A 19,069-nucleotide genomic window follows, 5' to 3' on the forward strand; every position below is an offset into this window, starting at 1 on the left:
GTTAACGCACAACCAAAGAACCGGGTTTGGTCAAAGAACAAGCTTTCATCCTCTCTAAAGTACAGACCAGACTTCTATCTGAAGTATCCGAATGCAAGAGATGACAGTAACACGGCTTGTCTCAGGAAAGAAGGATATGAGCACGGAATGTGCGTTCTGATAAGGGCACACCGGCTTCGAGCAACCTCCCTAGAACAAGACTGCTTATCACCATGGACCTCCATCGCCCGATGGACGGAGCAGTGAGGCGTGGTCCACCCTCTCAGTGGAACAGTATTCAGCCTCAAAAAGGCACGAAGCTCTGACGCACCTGCCACAGATCCCAAAAGCACGGCACCCTTACAGCAGCCAGACTGAAGGACACCAGCTTACGCGTCAAGTGATTCTGTCTGTGAGAAACATCCAGGACAGAAACCCACAGACACAGAGAAAGCAGGCCCGTGGTCAGCACGGGCTGGGGGACGGGGGGTGGCAGTGACTGCTCACCACAGGGGCCTGGGGGCGACAGACACGCTGGGCTTAGATAGTGGCGACGCCGCACGTCTTTGTGGATAGACTAAAATCTGCTAAACTGTAGACTGTGAAAGGATAAATCTTACACTACGTGAACAGCATCTCGATTAAAAAGCTCAAGGTACCACAGGAACACCTCTAACACGCTCATCCGGCAGAAGCTGACCTGCAGGGTGACAGGGCAGGGGAGCGCCATGCCGGCCGGACACAACCTCCTGCCCGCAGGGGACTCGCCTAAGAGAACCGTAACCAGCACGTCTCTTTGCACCTTGAAATAAAATGGAACAGTCAAGGAGGTCCACCAACAGAAGAGGAGTCTCTGCATGCTGAGACCTTAGGGTATAAAGGCAATGGCGCCCCACGCCAGTGCTCTCGCCTGAGAATCCCAGGGATGGGGGAGCCCGGGGGGCTGCCGTCCATGGGGTCGCACAGAGTCAGACACGGCTGAGCGACTTCACTCTCACTTTTCACTTTCATGCATTGGCGAAGGCAATGGCACCCCACTCCAGTGCTCTCGCCTGGAGAATCCCAGGGATGGGGGAGCCCAGGGGGCTGCCGTCTCTGGGGTCGCACAGAGTTGGACACGACTGAAGTGACTTAGCAGGGTATAAACGTGTAGATGTTAATACTGGCCCCTGCTGAGCTCTGACTGGGCGCCAGGCGCTGTGTAAACGATTTTAACGTGTCTTCTCTCCTTCATTCTCAGGTCCAGCTTGTGTAAGGCCATTTCCATACCCCTAACTTTGCAGAACCGGAAACTGGGGCTGAGAGACTGTTCCCGAGGCCCCATGTCACTGATGGGCCAAGCGGGACTTGCACCCTGCACCCCCTGTGGAGCCCGTGTGCTGGCTGCTCTCTGTGGCTTTCCAGGTGTCCCTGATGCCACTTCCTATGCTCAGAACGTGTCCCCAGAATGAGAGAAGCGCCTCACAGAAGCACCCCTACTGGGTCCCGTGGCCTGGAAGCAGGTGGTCACTGTGGTAGAGAGCTGCGCGAGCGCTGGACAGACTTTGCTGTGGCTGGTGGGCCTGGCTGACTGGCAGCGGTCACCCAGAGGCTCCATTCAGACGACTGTGAGGTGGGTGCTGAGGCAGGGGCTGCAGCTGACGGCGAGGGTCCCTACGAGGTCACGAGGTCAGGATGCTCAGGAGCTACTCCTCTGCCATGCCCCCTGGACTAGTTCATCCCATGCTCCCCACACTTGCGGACCACTCAACAGATTGCACGTTTTCAGAGGGTCACATTTGCAAGCTCAGTCTGTTTCATAATAGAAAAGGAAGTATAGCGGACGATATTTGAAAACTTTCGTTTGTTGATGAGTCGGTGATGCCATCCAACCATCTCATCCTCCGTTGTCCCCTTCTCCTCCTGCCTTCAATCTTTCCCAGCATCAGGGTCTTTTCCAATAAGTCAGCTCCTTGCATCAGGTGGCCCAAGTTTGGAGCTTTAGTATCAGTCCTTTCAATAAATATTCAGGACTGATTTCCTTTAGGATGGACTGGTTGGATCTCCTTGCAGTCCAAGGAACTCTCAAGAGTCTTCTCCAGCACCACAGTTTGAAAGCAATTCTTTGGCACTCAGCCTTCCATATGGTCCAACTCTCACATCCATACATGACTATTGGAAAAACAAAAGTTTTGACTGTATGCACTTTGTTGGCAAAGCAATGTCTTTGCTTTTTAATATGCTGTCTGGGTGTGTTAAGCTGTCCTTCCAAGGAGCGAGCATCTTTTAATTTTGTGCCTGCAGTCACTGCTGCTGAGCCGCTTCAGTCGTGTCCGACTCTGTGTGACCCCAGAGAAGGCAGCCACCAGGCTCCCCCGTCCCCGGGATTCTCCAGGCAAGAACACTGGAGTGGGCTGCCATTTCCTTCTCCAACGCATGAAAGTGAAAAGTGAAAGTGAAGTTGCTCAGACGTGTCTGACTCTCATCGACCCCATTGACTACAGCCCACCAGGCTCCTCTGTCCATGGGATTCTCCAGGCGAGAGCACTGGGGTGGGCTGCAGTCACTATCCACATTGATTTTGGAGCCCAAGAAAAGAAAACATGATGCTATTTCCATATTTTCCCCATCTATTTGCCATGAAGTGATGGGACCAGACACAATGATCTTAGTTCTCTGAATGTTGAGTTTTAGGCCAGCTTTTTCACTCTCCTCTTTCACTTTCATCAAGAGGCTCTTAGTTCCTCTTCACTTTGAAAACTTAAAAAATTTACAAACCATATAACTTAAAATTATGCACCATTAATTAGCCAGGAGAAAATGTTCACACATTTTTATAGAGATACATGATATGTGGCTGGAATACCGACTTTTCCTGTGAACGCTGAAAGTCAGCTGTTTTGCATTTTTTGCCCAATAACTCACCTGAGCTACTGTTACTATGAATACTTTCCATTTAATAGGACAAATAATTTCTCTATTTTATCTCATTTTTAACTGCCAAATTTAGTTCATTGACTTTATAATTGACTACAAAAATCAAGTCCAAAGTTTTATTCAAGATCAGTTATATAATGAGACCATAATAAAAATGCCATTTGTTAAACATAACCTAGTGCAGGAAGGCACACTGCTTCTGACCGATCGCTTCGAGCCTGACCTCTGACGGGTCTGATGGCAGTACACCCTTCTGTGGACACTCCGCATAAACACACAAAGCCCATCCCTCGGCCAGATCCCGGGCACGACAGTGAAGAAACACATGATGCTGTGCTGAAAACCAGATCAGAAGAAGAAAGCGGACACTCAGTGCCAGGACCCACGGTAGAACAACCTAGTGAAATGTTCTTCAATACGAAGCATCACTGGAATCCTCGTGGACAGAATCACAGACGTCGTAAGAAACTGAATCCTCCAAAAGACAGGCGGTGTTGAGGTTTCCAGGAATCAAGTAGGCGCGTCATCCTGCACCCCGTCTGCCATTCGAGGAAACGCAATCTGGCACCTTCGCCGACATGCTATTTGCTACTGTCATCGTCCCGTCCCTAAGTCACTTCTGACTCTTTTGTGACCCCGTGGACTGTCGCACACCAGGCTCCTCTGTCCATGGGACTTCCCAGGCCAAAATACTGGAGTGGGCTGCCATTGCCTCCTCCAAGGGGTGTCCCCAGCACAGGGACTGAAGCTGTGTTTCCTGAGCGCCTCCTGCATTGCCAGGTGGGTTCCTCACCACTGAGCCACCAGCGAAGTCCAACATGTTCAGTTCAGTCGCCCAGTCGCGTCCGACCCTTTGCGACCCCGTCGGCTGCAGCACGCCAGGCTTCCCTGTCCCTCACCAGCTCCCGGAGCTTGCTCAAACTCATGTCCATCGAGTCGGTGATGCCATCCAACCATCTCATCCTCTGTCACCCCCTTCTCCTGTCTTCAATCTTTCCCAGCATCAGGGTCTTTTCCAATGAGTCAACTCTTCACATCAGGTGGCCAAAGTATTGTAGCTTTCAGCTTCAGCATCAGTCCTTCCAATGAATATTCAGGACTGATTTCCCTTAGGATTGACTGGTTAGATCTCCTTGCAGTCCAAGGGACTCTCAAGAGTCTTCTCCAACACCACAGGTCAAAAGCATCAGTTCTTTGGCGCTCAGCTTTCTTTATAGTCCAACTCTCACATTCATACATGGCTACTGGAAAAACCATAGGCTTGACTAGACTGTTGTATAGTATCATTAATAATAATAAATGTCTTTTCACATGTTAAAAAGTATTTATAGATAGCAAATATTGTTTTATATTAAAATATTACTTTCCATTTAATATTAAATAGAAGACACAAGGAAATGAGTGAAGCCTCTCAATTCATTTTTAGTCCCACCTCACCTACAAAGCTAATTTAGTGAAGTTAAACACCACAGAAGGCACCACTCAATAAGTCAATATTTCTGCCCAGTGAAACCATGCAAACACATTGAACTCCATTCATACTTTGAAATCTTGTCTTAACATAAAATATCTGTCTTATTTAAATAAAAATATGATATTCATTTTAATGAGGTATCATTTTAATTTCCATCAAAGTAATGAAATAGAAGTGAAATTTTTCAGCACTTGAAAAAGAGAAGGGTCTGCTCCTCAATAATATAAGAACAGTATTTCCTTTTACCATGATTCCAAATAATGAAAAGACTCTGATGCTGGGAGGGATTGGGGGCAGTAGGAGAAAGGGACGACCGAGGATGAGATGGCTGGATGGCATCACGGGCTCGATGGACATGAGTCTGAGTGAACTCCGGGAGATGGTGATGAACAGGGAGGCCTGGCGTGCTGCGATTCATGGGGTCGCAAAGAGTCGGACACGACTGAGCGACTGGACTGAACTGAACTGAAGAAGCAAAAAAAAAAGTGACTTTGAAGATCATTTTTTTCAGTGAAACTAGCTGTGGAGCTGAGTGTAAACGCATCACTCAAATGCCTTAAAGATGTGCCTCCGTGAAGATAAAATGGTGGGAAGAAAATTTCCTTTTCAACTGATTTATTTATAAAATGCAGTAAATTTTCCTTGTCCGAGCATATAAAGCATAAAGAAGAAAGAAGCTGCATTCTCATACAACCACAAGCCAGTTGAGATTAAAGGGTGCTCTGAAGACCATGATTATTCCAAACAGGCAGTAAAATGCAGGAGACTGATGGCCTACACTTCACTCCTTCCTGAGCTTTGAAAGCTGACATCTACATGTTCAGGCCAACCTTGATTTGAAAATCTTCCTTTGCACATTTCTGCACCAGCACTTTTGATAATGATGGCAGAGACCCAACATACATTTGCAGGCTTCACATTACAGTAGACGTCATCTGCTGCCAGCCTGGCCTCTCCACCGGAGGCCCCAAGGAAAGCAAAACAGAGCTAAACACTCCCAACAGGCCTGGAAACCGGAGAGGAGCCTCTGCTCCCTCCCCAGCGAGGATGAAAAACAAGACTTCAAGCAGCCATATCCTCTATGCTCAGGGCTGCTGCTGGCACTTAAGCTGCCGATAGTGAGTCAGTCAGAAACTATGACTTTCAAGGCACTCAAAATAATACCTTTCACTAACCATGAGCAATAAATAGACTTCTTTTGCCTCTTCTTCACGTGACTAAGACCAATGGTCTCTGCTAAATTCTTGTTAAAGATGATAAATGCTGTGCACACTTCTAAACATTTGACACTCAAGGGTTAGACACAAACACCAGCGACTTGGAAATTAACGGTGGTCTTAATATTGACAAGCTGGCAATACTCCTCAAACTGATCTGCAGATTCAACCCAACCCCTGTCAGAATCCCAGATGATGTCTTGCTGAAATTAATAAGTTGATCCTAAAATTCGTATGGAAATACAACGGACTCAGAACAGGCAAAACTATTCTGAAAAAGAATGAAGTCGGAGGACTCGCATGTCTATATTTGTAACAATCACTTTGAGGTGCACCAGCAGCTAATGCAACACACTTCAGTAAAAAATAATACAAAATAACAAGTAAATAAAAATAGGTGAAGAATCCTCATAGGTTATTTCTCCAGACAAGATGTGTAATTAGCCAAAACACGCATGAATGGACAGGAACTGCAAATTAAAGTCCCCATGAGGAGCCATTAAACCACGTCCAGGACAGCTGTACTCACAAGACAGAGGGTGACAAGCATTACTGTTTTGTTTTCCATTTTCCCTGCTGTGATTTTACTGAGCTTCTTCAATTAGCGTAACTTTGTCTTCCATGAAACTGGAAAACTGGGGGCCATGATCTTTTCAGATATTTTTCTGTGCTATTACTCTCCTCCGTCTGCTTCTGTGACCCAGGTGAAATATACTCTACATACCGGCATTGCCCTGCAAGTGTCTGCAGCCTGTGTTTTTCCCAATACATTTTCTCATTGTCCTCAGATTGACTTATTTCTCTTGACTTATCTTCACGTTCTTTTTGTAATCTTCATTCTGGTGTTATATTCAGGCTACGTTTTAGACCTCAAATGTTGTATTTTCCAGTGTTTTCCTGTTGAAAGTTCTTAGCTTTTCATTCATTACTACCAATTTTTCTTGAAGCTTTGATCCACTGATTCTAGTTTCTAATTTATCCTGGGGTAGTCTCTGTTGCTTACATTTTCTGTTGAGGAGAAGGAAATGGCAACCCACTCCAGTGTTCTTGCCTGGAGAATCCCAGGGATGGCAGAACCTGGTGGGCTGCCGTCTACGGGGTTGCACAGAGTCAGACACAACTGAAGCGACATAGCAGCAGCAGCATCCTAATTGAAAGTAATCAGGTCACGTGTTATCCTGATTCTTTGTGTGTCAAGTCATTTTAGCTTCTATCTTTATGAGTGATGCAGAGTGGACACTCTGGATTCTACTCTTTCCTCTGAACAGTACTGAATGATCATTTTCATTATCTGTTTATAGCTTGGCTGAATTCAAACTACAAACCTTGTCTCCCATGTAAGGAGCAGAAGCTCAGCTATAAATCCACTCCGTTAGCCTGACTTGGGCTTTGGAGTCTTGAGGGTCGGGCAGAAACATGCACCAAGAACATGCACCAAGGCAGCAGGCTCCCTTGTCTCTTGGTGTCTCCATCTTACTTCGCCCGTGGCTGCAACAGCCCATTCCTTCACCTGGCTCTTCAAGCACCAAGACGACGAGTATGTACCCAAGTTCCACCTGCCCCACGTGGCATCGAACCTGGCACTGCTGGGCGAGCGGGGAGTCCGCCTTCCCTTCTCCCAGGTGTGCCCTGCCTCCACGTCTCCTTCTGCAGGTCCACCCTCTGGGTCTGAATGTTACGTCTGAACAGAGTTTATACCTGTGGGGGATCAGTTTTACAGGAGCTTACCTGGCCATCTCTTCTTGGTTGTTTCGACTGACTGGCAGAAAACCAGTCATTCTTTAGGGGCTCAGCTGTTAACTCTTCAGATAGAATTGCTGCTGCTGCTGCTGCTGCTAAGTCACTTCAGTCGTGTCCGACTCTGTGTGACCCCACAGACGGCAGCCCACCAGGCTCCCCTGTCCCTGGGATTCCCCAGGCAAGAACACTGGAGGGGGTTGCCATTTCCTTCTCCAATGCATGAAACTGAAAAGTGAAAGGGAAGTCGCTCAGTGTCCTCCTCTTCACAACCCCATGGAGCACAGCCTACCAGGCTCCTCTGTCCATGGGATTTTCCAGGCAAGAGTACTGGAGTGGGGTGCCATCGCCTTCTCCGAGACAGAATTGCTAGCTGCTGCTTACTTCCATCCTTGTCAGCACTGTTTATATGCTGCTGCCATAGCATCTCGCATAAACTATTAGCTTCCCAGGTGGCGCAGCGGCGCAGAAGGCACGGGCAGACGCAGGAGGCGCCGGAGGCTCGAGTCCAGCCCCTGGGTCGGGAAGATCCCCCGGAGGAGGCACGGCGACTCACTCCAGCGTTCTTGCCTGGAGAATCTTAGGTACGGAGAAGCCTGGTGGGCTACAGTCCTTAGGGTTACAAGAGATGGACACTCACACCTCGGCAAATAAAAAAATGACTGACATCTTTATGGTGAAATAAGAAAACCCTGGGAAAATGATCCTTGAGAATAGAACAGCTTCAGTGTACAGTGAAGAAAAATCCCTCTAAAATCCTTCACTTTAAACTTCAAATAAATCTCAAATCTAATGTTGCCTCCTTTCATGTTTCCTATATGTAAGGAAGTACTGATTAGAACTTCTACATATAAATTATGCATAATATATGCAAAGCTACATACATGCCCATCAATTCATCCTATTTTATAGGCAGTGATGTATCAGTAAATAACAAGGAAACACATGTTCCTCCTATGAAATGACAAAGCCTAAACCCTGTGAGGTAGGTGCAGGACCACTTCTTGTTACTATGGAGAGGAAAAAGGCAGTGTGAACTCATTCAAGCAGAATGATAAGTAAACCAAAGCCAGATCAAAGGAATAGAGAAGAAAGGCTGAAATGTGAGGCTGAAATATTTATTTCCCTCAAAACACCATCCCTGCCTTGTCCCTGGGCAGTTCAATATTTCAAAGTAGCTGGAAAATATTCTCACTTACATTCATCACTGTGCACAAGCAGACAAAATTTTAAGGAGGCAAATTCCTCTTTATTTATCAAATACAAACGTAACATTTATCACTGAGAGAAAATTTTCTGCTTATCTTAAATGATTTCTAGATTATGTGAAACGATTTCAAAGCCACAGTAGATGTTTTCTAGCACTTTACTGAATGATGTTGCTGCAGACTCTAACAATGTTATTACGTGACCATATTTTCTATGGTTTCACAAATGAGGAAAGAGTGAACACTGAGTGATTTCTATACTCATTACATTTAGAGTAGTTCGTACATTATTATTTTTTGGAGAAGGCAATGACAGCCCACTCCAGTACTCTTGCCTGGAAAATCCCATGGGTGGAGGAGCCTGGTGGGCTGCAGTCCATGGGATCACTAAGAGTTGGACTCGACTGGGTGACTTTACTTTCACTTTCCACTTTCATGCATTCGAGAAGGAAATGGCAACCCACTCCAGTGTTCTTGCCTGGAGAATCCCAGTGACGAGGGAGCCTGGTGGGCTGCTGTCTATGGGGTCGCACAGAGTCGGACACGACTGAAGCGACTTAGCAGTAGCAGCATACATTATTTCATTTCATTATGTAACTATAAAAAATAATTTTTTTCGCAAAATAAAACAATGAAATTTAGAAGAGTTAAGTGTCTACCCAAGTTTATATACTAAATGGCAAAATGAGAAGTTAAAACAGCCTATCTGACTTCAAAGTCAAAGTTGTTCCATTACGTTAAATCTGTGTGTGTGTGTGTGTATATAACACATCTATTTAACTAAATCACTGTTAAATATTAATTAACTAGACCCTTACTATAATTTTTCCTTATATAACATTAATATTTGTATAACAAATAACTTTTACAACATTTGAAAACCAAAATGTCCATCAAGCATTTACTTAACACTGTATGCCGAGATGTGAGCTTGGTGCTAGAGATACAAAACTGATCAAGACCCTGTCCCTGCTTCCAAAGTGGGAAGAAAGATAAAAGGCACGTCACTCTGTAAGACCGCCACGAAGACTGTTAAAGAGGTATCATATACGTGTGTGTGTGTGTGTACACATGTTGTTGCTTAGTCGCTAAGTTGCTGACTCTCTGCGACCCCACGGGCTGTGGCCCGCCAGGCTCCTCTGTCCGCGGGGATTCTCCAGGCAAGAGCACTGGGCTAGGCAGCCATTCCCTCCTCGAGGGCATCTTTCCAACCCAGGGAACAAGCCTGCGTCTCCTGCACTGACAGGCAGGTTCTTCACATACATGTTGCATGTTAACCGTATGTATATGAATTGTACATGTATTTATAAAATACATATTTGCATTTGATATTTATAAATTATCTTTTCCTCCTTACCATCATACTTTCCATGAAACGACTAAACCTCCATTAGATTTTTCTTTCAAGAGGAAGATGACAGGAGGGGCAAACGATTTCTAAAGATAGGGTTAAAGGCTTCTTCGAGATAAAACCACACGTAGAACTATTTCACTGATTATTAAACACTCTATTGACGGGGCGTAAAAGCATGTTGCCTGGGTGTGTGCTAGTTTTAAGATACCCATCTATTTCTAGCTGTCCCTCCGGCCTCCCTGACCATCTCTCCCCCTCACATGAAGCTTCTCTGAGGGCCCCAGTGCCTGTCCCCATGTGCCTGGCCAGCACAGCCACCTGCTCACCCGCAGCCAGGCGGTGCCCACCTGCTCGTGTCCCACTGATGCGTTAGCACCCATTCTGGGCAGGCTCCTGCACAGAGGCTGAGGAGTCACCACGGGGTGAGCCACAGCCAACTCCTGGGCTACGGGGGCTTCAGTCTAGCAGGGAAAGACTGTGAACTAAGACACTGCTATCGGTGAGCATTCAATGAAATGAGCAAAGGAGAAATATAGGATATTAAGGGTTTGTACAACAGGGAAAAATAAACCTCACCTAGGAATTAGGGTCTAAGACAGTGACGTCAAGTCAGCTGAAGGGTGAGAGGACTGGAGAAGGCAGGATGAGGACGTTCCAGAATAACAGACAAGAGGAGAAGCTGGGAAAGGGGGAGAAAGGTGGCTGCTGATTCCTGGAAGAGAGCTGGAGTCAGAAGACACACAGGGAACAGAGAAAGGGGCTTGTGGTGATGCTGAGAACTACCTCCACATGCCGAAATTCTAGACAGAGAATTTCTATAGCTTTACAGAGAAACTACAATGTTCGAAAAATATAGTGGATGAGACTAAAGGCAAATTATACACTGCGAAAGAGAAGATGAGAGAGCATGGAAACTAACCCACGCAAAGCACAGGAAGGAAGCCAGGAAAACACAAGGGACGGAGAGCGGAGGTGGCCAGTGCACGGGCGCCGGCAGCCCCTGGAGGAGGGCTCCAGAGAGGTGCGCGGGAGCACGTCTGGAGAGACAGCGGCCAAAACCTTTCAAATTCAGCTGACACTGAAACCTTACAGAGCTGATATGGCCTACCTGACACGGAACATTCCATCCAACCACAGCAGAAACATGCTACCTTCAAGGTAGAACACTTAGCGAAAATAGACTTATTTGGGAACAGAGAACAATTCTCAAACATTTTAAAAGGATTCAAGTCATGCAATGCATACTCTCTGATCACAGTGGCATTAAATTTAAATCCTATACAAGAAAGATTTCTATGAAACCCCCAAATAATTGAAAACTAAATAACATTCTTCTAGCAAACGTATGGGTCGAAAAGAGAAATAAAATCAGAAGTTAGAAAATATTTTGAACTTAATGAAAACGAACATAAAACATATCAAAATTAAAAAGATGCTTCTGAGGGCTGATGCTGAAGCTGAAGTTCAATCCTCAGGCCACCTGATGCGAACAGCTGACTCATTGGAAAGACCCTGATGCTGGAAAGAATGAGGGCAGGAGGAGGGGATGCCAGATAACGAGATGGTTGGATGGCACCAGCGACTCAATGGACGTGAGTCTGAGCAAGCCCCAGGAGATGGTGAAGGACAGGGAGGCCTGCTGTGCTGCAGTCCACGGGGCTGCAGAGAGTCAGACACGACTGAGCAACTAAGTCAACAAAGAACTTGAGGTAAGTTTTATAAAATCAAACACTTATATAGAAGAATTTTAAACATACAGATTTCAAATCAAGGGCATCAGCTTTCACCTTAATGAATGAGAAAAAGGACAGTAAATAAAACGTACAGTGGGAGGGAGAAAAAAAATAATCAGAACAGAAATCAATAAAACAGGAACAGAAAACATTAGACAAAAATCAGTGTAACCAAAATCCGGCTCTCTGAGAAGATGAATAAAACTGATTAAAATGCAGCCAGACTGATCTGGAAAAAGAAACACAAATGAACAATATTATGAATGAAAGGTTATGAAGATCACTACAGATTGCATATGTATTAAAAGGTAAAGAAGGCAATTTTATGAAATAAAGAGAAAACATTTCAATCCATACTTCGCAGCATACACAAAATTAAAAACTATACAACTTTCAAAAGAAAATAGGAGAAAACCTTTGTGTCTTGAGGTCGGGAAAGATTTCTTAGCTATGACACTGAAAGCACAATCCATTAAAGAACAGATAAATAAACTGAATTTCACTGAGATTAAAACCACCTGTTCTTTTGAAGAAACTATTAAAAGAATGAAAAGAAAAGCCGCACATTGGGAGAAAATATTCGCAAACCGTCTACCTGTCAAAGCACTTGTATCCAATATGAATAAAAGATTCTCAAAACTGAACAACAAGAAAATAATCAATCCAGTTAAAACATAGGTTAAAGATTTGAACAGACACCAAAGTACACAACAAAAAAGAGGCGAAAAGGTTTTCAACATGAGTCTCTAGGGAAATGCAAACTGAAGCCTCAGCGACTGCCTTGCACACACCTGCTGGAACTGTGACAATGAAAAGACAGACCGTGATGCGTTCTGACGAGAACCTGGAGGACCGCGAGGCCTCACACACGCCCGTGGGTGTGGGACAGCACCACCACTTTGGAGAGCAGTACGGCAGTTTCTCAAAGAGGTGAACGTACACCTCCCACGTGATCTAGGCATGGGACTTACAGGTCTTTATCCCTTACAGGGAACAGAATGCAGACGTCTATACAAAGACCTGGACACCGATGTTCACAGACTTTATCTATGGCTTTAGAGCCTTTATCTTAGGCTTTATCTGTAATGGCCCCAAGAGTGAAAACGGTGTAAATGTCCACCAGCAGATACACAGCACAGATCAACAAACTACGGTGCGTCAATGCAATGGAACGTTACTCAAAAGTATAAGAGAAAGACCTGCTGATACACAGTACATGGACAGACCTCATCATCACTAAGCCAAGGGGAAGAGGTAGGACCGACAAGCATACAAACAACATGCTTCCATTTACTTGGGATTCTAGAAACTATGGTTCAGTGACAGTGACAGAAAGGAGACTCGTGGCTGCCGGCACGTGGCGAGGCAGAAGTGGGCAGGAGAGATGACACAGGGCAAGAGGACACGTGGGGGGATGCTGTGCTCACACAGACATCTTTCTGGGTTGGCAGCTTCACAAGTGAACACACGTCAAAACATGAATCTGTACACTACATGAAATTACTGTTTCAATTATAACTCAGTAAGACTGTTAAAATAGCCCTTAAATATATGAAAATATGTTTCAGTTCAGTTCAGTCGGCCATGAATCGCAGCACGCCAGGCCTCCCTGTCCATCACCAACTCCCGGAGTTCACTCAAACTCATGTCCATCAAGTCGGTGATGCCATCCAGCCATCTCATCCTCTGTCGTCCCCTTCTCCTCCTGCCCCCAATCCCTCCCAGCATCAGGGTCTTTTCCAATGAGTCAGCTCTTCTCATGAGGTGGCCAAAGTACAGGATCTTCAGCTTTAGCATCATTCCCTCCAAAGAAATCCCAGGACTGATCTCCTTTAGAATGGACTGGTTGGATGTCCTTGCAGTCCAAGGGACTCTCAAGAGTCTTCTCCAACATTACTCCTTTTCCTGTTTGGAACCAGTCTGTTGTTCCATGTCCAGTTCTAACTGTTGCTTCCTTACCTGTATACAGATTTCTCAGGAGGCAGGTCAGGTGGTCTGGTATTCCCATCTCTTTCAGAATTTTCCACAGTTTATTGTGAACCACACAGTCAAAGGCTTTGGCATAGTCAATAAAGCAGAAATAGATGTTTTTCTGGAACTCTCTTGCTTTTTCCATGATCCAGCAGATGTTGGCAATTTGATCTCTGGTTCCTCTGCCTTTTCTAAAACCAGCTTAAAGACTGTTAAAATAGCCCTTAAATATATGAAAATATGTTTACTCTCACAAAGAGAAAGCAAATTAAGACAATATTGAGAAACTGCTTATCACCTAGCAGAACTTCAAAAATTTTAAAACAGAACAACACATCCTACTTGGAAGACTGTAAGCCAAAAGCCATTCTAATGTGCAGCCAGGAGATGGTGAATCAGTGCAGACTTCACAAAGGACACTTTGGCAATACTCAGCAAAACTACAAATCTGTTTGTCTTTTCACCCAGCATTCTCATTTCCAAAGTTATCCTCAATATAAATTTCGAAGACGACATAAACATATATCTACTCGGTTATCCTTCTCAGCATCATTCACCATTGCGAACACTGGATGCGATCTGCAGGTCCCCAGGCAGGACGGCAGTTGCATATACCGTGCCGACGTAAGAGCAGCGACTGACTTCCAGTTTACAATAAAGGGAAAAAGGAAAGTGTACGAATGAAGAGAAAGTCTAAGAGCTCATTTGTGCAAAATGCACACAGAGAGGCTTGGCCAGAGGCTGAGGAGACCGGCGGTCTGCAGGGAGCCTGGGAGCAGAGCGGAGCTGGGGGACACTGCTCTGCAATCGCGCCTTGCGGTCCAGGTCTGATTCTTAAAACCATGCTCATGTTCCACTGACTGAAAAGGAAGGAATAAAACAGGACGGAGGAGGGAAATCCTAAGGTGAAACACCACCATAAAAAGCCTGGTCACACTTCAGATGATTAATAACATAACCACAGAGAGGAGGAGAGAGAAGAAACAGCCGGGGTAACTTCTGAAGACAATACTCGGATCACAAGACTCAGGACAAAGAGAACTCAGAGAAGAATTAAACCATGGCTTTAGGGTTCTTCTTCCCAGAAGTATGGTTTATCAATTCAAAAACCACTTCCTGGCATTCAGGCTTTGAGCTAACAACTTTACAGATATTGGAAGTCAGGTTTCTCTCTGTCAGAACAGGGAAGGGCACGTGAGGAGAGGCTCACCTGCGGCATCTCCCTGGAGCTGGGCTTAGTGTGAACGCATGCCGCTTATATGTTTAGCTACATGTAGAAGCAGAGGAAGGTATGTGTGCTGGTGTACATATGTGAATAGACACACATCCATGCGTGTGGGTGTGTGCACCCCTGTTTCCTATCTCTGCCTGCTGAGAGGGGATAAAGGGCGTTTCTTTGGAAAGCGGAAAACACGCCATGAGGTAACTTCTGTCTAGTAAGAAATCCTACTGAAGATCGTGAACTAATTATACTTGTAAATGAATCACAAGGAAAATAGGACGTATGAAAACGTGTAGGATGCAGTCTCAGCATTTCTTAAAACAACTCGGAGCCTTAAAAGCAGAAGTTAGGAAAAGAAAAGCGTGCGGCATCTGTTTTGGAATTACAACGCTCATGCTCAAGCGCATACAGCGGGAGTCGGAATTCGGGGCCAATCTGCGATTCCCGCTGTGGGATTCACGCACATCCTGGTCTGTGTGGTGAATTACTCGGTTACGACTATCAAGAGTCTATTTGCAGAGGGGACAGACAACTCCCCTTGAAGAGAATTCCTCCTAATGAAAATCAGCTATCATTCCAAGGAGGCTAACACAGCCTTTAAAAGAAGTGGGAAAAGCATAAAATGTGGACAAGAAACGCGTGATCACCTCTAGGGAGGGGGAGAGAGAAGCCCGTGCCGATGACATGTTTTCCTTAATCACAAGATGCCACCTTTTGCTGGAAGTGCGCCTGCGGGCCGCGCGCCTTGCGCTGGCCTCCGGTCCCGCCGCCCCCGACTGGCCCAGAGTGTGAACGCCTGTCAGCTCCTCCGGGGCGAGAGGAGGGCTGAGCCAGGCCCACTACACTGCTTCCCCTCCTTCAAATGCCTCAGCTTCTCCCTTGAAATTGCAGATAATAACAACCAACCACACAAAGTTCTTCTGAGGCTACATTAAGGGAATGTGCTTTTAAATCATTTGTTGACCATAAAACATTAAACAAAGTATTGCTATATTGTATTAATATCAATTCCTCGTCAGGATCACATTAATTTAACCACATCCCACTGCTAAAATCAATCTTGATTATGGTAAAACTCAAGAAGCTAAAAAGTATGAGTTTTGCAAACTTAGTTCTTGAACAAAACATTCAAAAGCCTAAAGATCTCATGTTCCAAATTAAACCTATTGTGTGAAATAGTGTCCCAACCGTCTCTGCCAAGGAGGCCTTCTGACAGTCACATCAGACAGACACTCTCTGAGGCAGCGAGAAGAAACGCAGAAGTCCACGAAGACGCGCCCGCAAAGGAGGACCGAGGCCAGCGGCCTCCTCGGCTGGAGGCGAGGTCGCTGCCGCTTTCTGTCCTCTCTCCGTGCTGCTCATCCTGCCTCTGGGAGGAGGGTCGTGTCAGCACGCCTGCTGACGCTCAGGAATGCTCTCAGTAAAATGGAAACTCTGACTGCTCCCCATCCAAAGTGGTTTCAGATGCTCAAGCAGAAAAGAGAACAGATGGGTGCCCACCGCCACCAGCAGCCATACTTGAGCAAGCTGCTTTCAAGAAGAACAGGACACTCACAGCTCCCCAAAGCACAGCGGTAGCCGCGCTCAAGATGGTGCAGTGTTAGTGTCGATGCAAAGCCGAGACCTCCTCAAGTCGCGTAAGAAATGAGAATGTGAAGCTCTGGCAGTGCCTTCCACTTGGTGGCTGGGTCCAGGTGCCCAGGCGTGTCCACATGGACCGCAGCACGCCACGCCTCCCTGGTCCTCATCATCTCCCGAAGTTTGCCCAAGTTCACATGCGTTGCATTGGTGATGCCATCCAGCCATCCCATTCTCTGATGCCCCCTTCTCCTCCTGCCTTCAATCTTTCCTAGCATCAGGGTCTTTTCCAGTGAGTCAGCTCTTTGCATCAGGTGGCCAAAGTACTGGAGCTTTAGCTTCAGCATCAGTCCTTCCAATGAATATTCAGGGTTAATTTCCTTTAAGATTGACCGGTTTGATCTCCCTGTAGTCCCAGGGACTCTCAGGAGTCTGTTCTGGCACCATCAGTTCAGTTCAGTCGCTCAGTCGTGTCTGACTCTTTGCGACCACATGAATCGCAGCACGCCAGGCCTCCCTGTTCATCACCATCTCCTGGAGTTCACTCAGACTCACGTCCATCAGCTCAGTGATGCCATCCAGCCATCTCATCCTGGGTCGTCCCCTTCTCCTCCTGCCCCCAATCCCTCCCAGCATCAGGGTCTTTTCCAATGAGTCAACTCTTTGCATGAGGTGGCCAAAGTACTGGAGCTTCAGCTTTAGCATCATTCCTTCCAAAGAAATCCCAGGGCTGATCTTCAGAATGGACTGGTTGGATCTCCTTGCAGTCCAAGGGACTCTCAAGAGTCTTCTCCAACACCACAGTTCAAAAGCATCAATTCTTCGGCACTCAGTCTTCTTCACAGTCCAACTCTCATATCCATACATGACCACAGGAAAAACCATAGCCTTGACCAGACAGACCTTTGTTGGCAAAGTAATGTCTCTGCTTTTGAATATGCTGTCTAGGTTGGTCATAACTTTCCTTCCAAGGAGTAAGCGTCTTTTCATTTCATGGCAGCAGTCACCAACTGCAGTGATTTTGGAGCCCAAAAAATAAAGTCTGACACTGTTTCCACTGTTTCCCATCTATTTCCCATGAAGAGATGGGACCAGATGCCATGATCTTCATTTTCTGAATGTTGAGCTTTAAGCCAACTTTTTCACTCCCCACTTTCAATTTCATCAAGAGGCTTTTTAGTTCCTCTTCACTTTCTGCCACAAGGGTGGTATCATCTGCACATCTGAGGTGATTGATATTTCTCCCAGCAATCTTGATTCCAGCTTGTGCTTCTTCCAGCCCAGCGTTTCTCATGGTGTACATATAAGTTAAATAAGGAGGGTGACAGCATACAGCCTTGACGTACTCCTTTTCCTATTTGGAACCAGTCTGTTGTTCCATGTCCAGTTCTAACTGTTGCTTCCTGACCTGCATATAGGTTTCTTACTTACTTATTCTTACTTACTTATCCATAATTTCCAACTTCAAACATAACGGCAAAATTTTCAAGAAAACCAAACTATTATATCCCCACTAACTACTTAGAAAATCATTACAATGAAACATGTTAAATACATAATAAACGTATGTTCACATCCCAGCCAAACCTGCAAGGCAAGTGACTTCCCATCAGGGCTGTGACCAAACTCTGCCTGCTGTTCGGCGAGTGTCTCGTCAGTAACAGCTTCAGACCCCACTACCAAGCAAGGCCACAGGATCATCCCCAATAGAGCAATCAGGGAGCAATTAACTCCCCGGTAAAGAACTTGAAATGTTTCTAATTATAATCACACAGCATCCCTTTACAGAGAAAAGGCCAAATCAAAGAATCAGACATCAAAAGGCCGTCAGGTCTTTCAATGCAGACCATTTCCAGACCGGGTTTACTCCACAGAAAACCTCCTCTGGGGCATTTTCACTTTCCACTAGGAATAGAGATACATGGTTCAAATTACTCAAGGTCTCTTCAAAGTTCCTTGACATCTGTGTATTCCACACCTAACATGAGTAGATTTTATATCAAGCAATAAAAACTAGAGGCTCCAAATGGTAACAAAGCCTCCAATTTTCAAATTCTCTTGCTAAATTTCATGACCTCAAACTCGGGGGACTACGGCTTAGGGGAGGAATACAGGAAACGCAGTGAGGAGGCGGAAGCAGGCTTTTCCCGCGGATGGAAACGTCTGGCACTCCCTCATCTGCGTTTATTACACTCTGACACAATCTTCTTCCAGAAAGCTGGTCGGTGTGCTTCCAGCCTCATGACTCGGACATGAACACGTTACCAGGTGGACGTTAACTGCGGAGACTATCTGAGGCTGGGGTTGCCCGGGCAGGAATGGCACCACTGTCGCGGGATTAGTGACAGGGCCCTGGAGGCAGACAAGGCGACGGAGAGTGAGGACAGGGCTTCCCTACGTGCTCCGTGAACGGTGTCGAGAATCTTTAAAATAAGGATGAAAGCTCAGAAGGAGCCGGCTGTGCTCTATTATATTAATAAAGCATATCTCACTGGTGTGAAAAATCAAAGAACACTCATGGCAACAGAGAATATGATGATTTTCTGGAGTTAAAAAAAAAACCATTTGGGAGATCTGAGTCAGCCTTTGATTCACTTATTAATTTTGCAGAAAGCTAACACTGCTGCACAGCTCAGGAGGTCACCCAGCTCACGGGGCGCGCTGTCCTCTTGAAAAAGAG

The 19,069-nt window shown here is 45.9% G+C and overlaps 1 protein-coding gene across 17 annotated transcripts in view; it reads right to left on the reverse strand.

Annotated features, from left to right (window-relative positions):
- The window catches only part of CEP112 (centrosomal protein 112), a 315,819-nt gene that overhangs the window by 189,398 nt on the left and 107,352 nt on the right, over nucleotides 1-19,069 (reverse strand). The window contains exon 1 of one of the 17 annotated variants that reach the window (XM_018063965.1): nucleotides 7,315-7,431. The exons of the other annotated variants lie outside the window; for them this stretch is intronic. Coding sequence (XP_017919454.1) covers nucleotides 7,315-7,364 — 50 coding nt within the window. The 5' untranslated portion in view covers nucleotides 7,365-7,431. Of the gene's footprint in view, nucleotides 1-7,314; nucleotides 7,432-19,069 lie in introns of those variants that run through there. 17 annotated transcript variants of the gene reach the window in all.

Source organism: Capra hircus, chromosome 19 (genome assembly GCF_001704415.2).
Source record: "Capra hircus breed San Clemente chromosome 19, ASM170441v1, whole genome shotgun sequence".
NCBI classification, from domain to species: Eukaryota; Metazoa; Chordata; class Mammalia; order Artiodactyla; family Bovidae; genus Capra; species Capra hircus.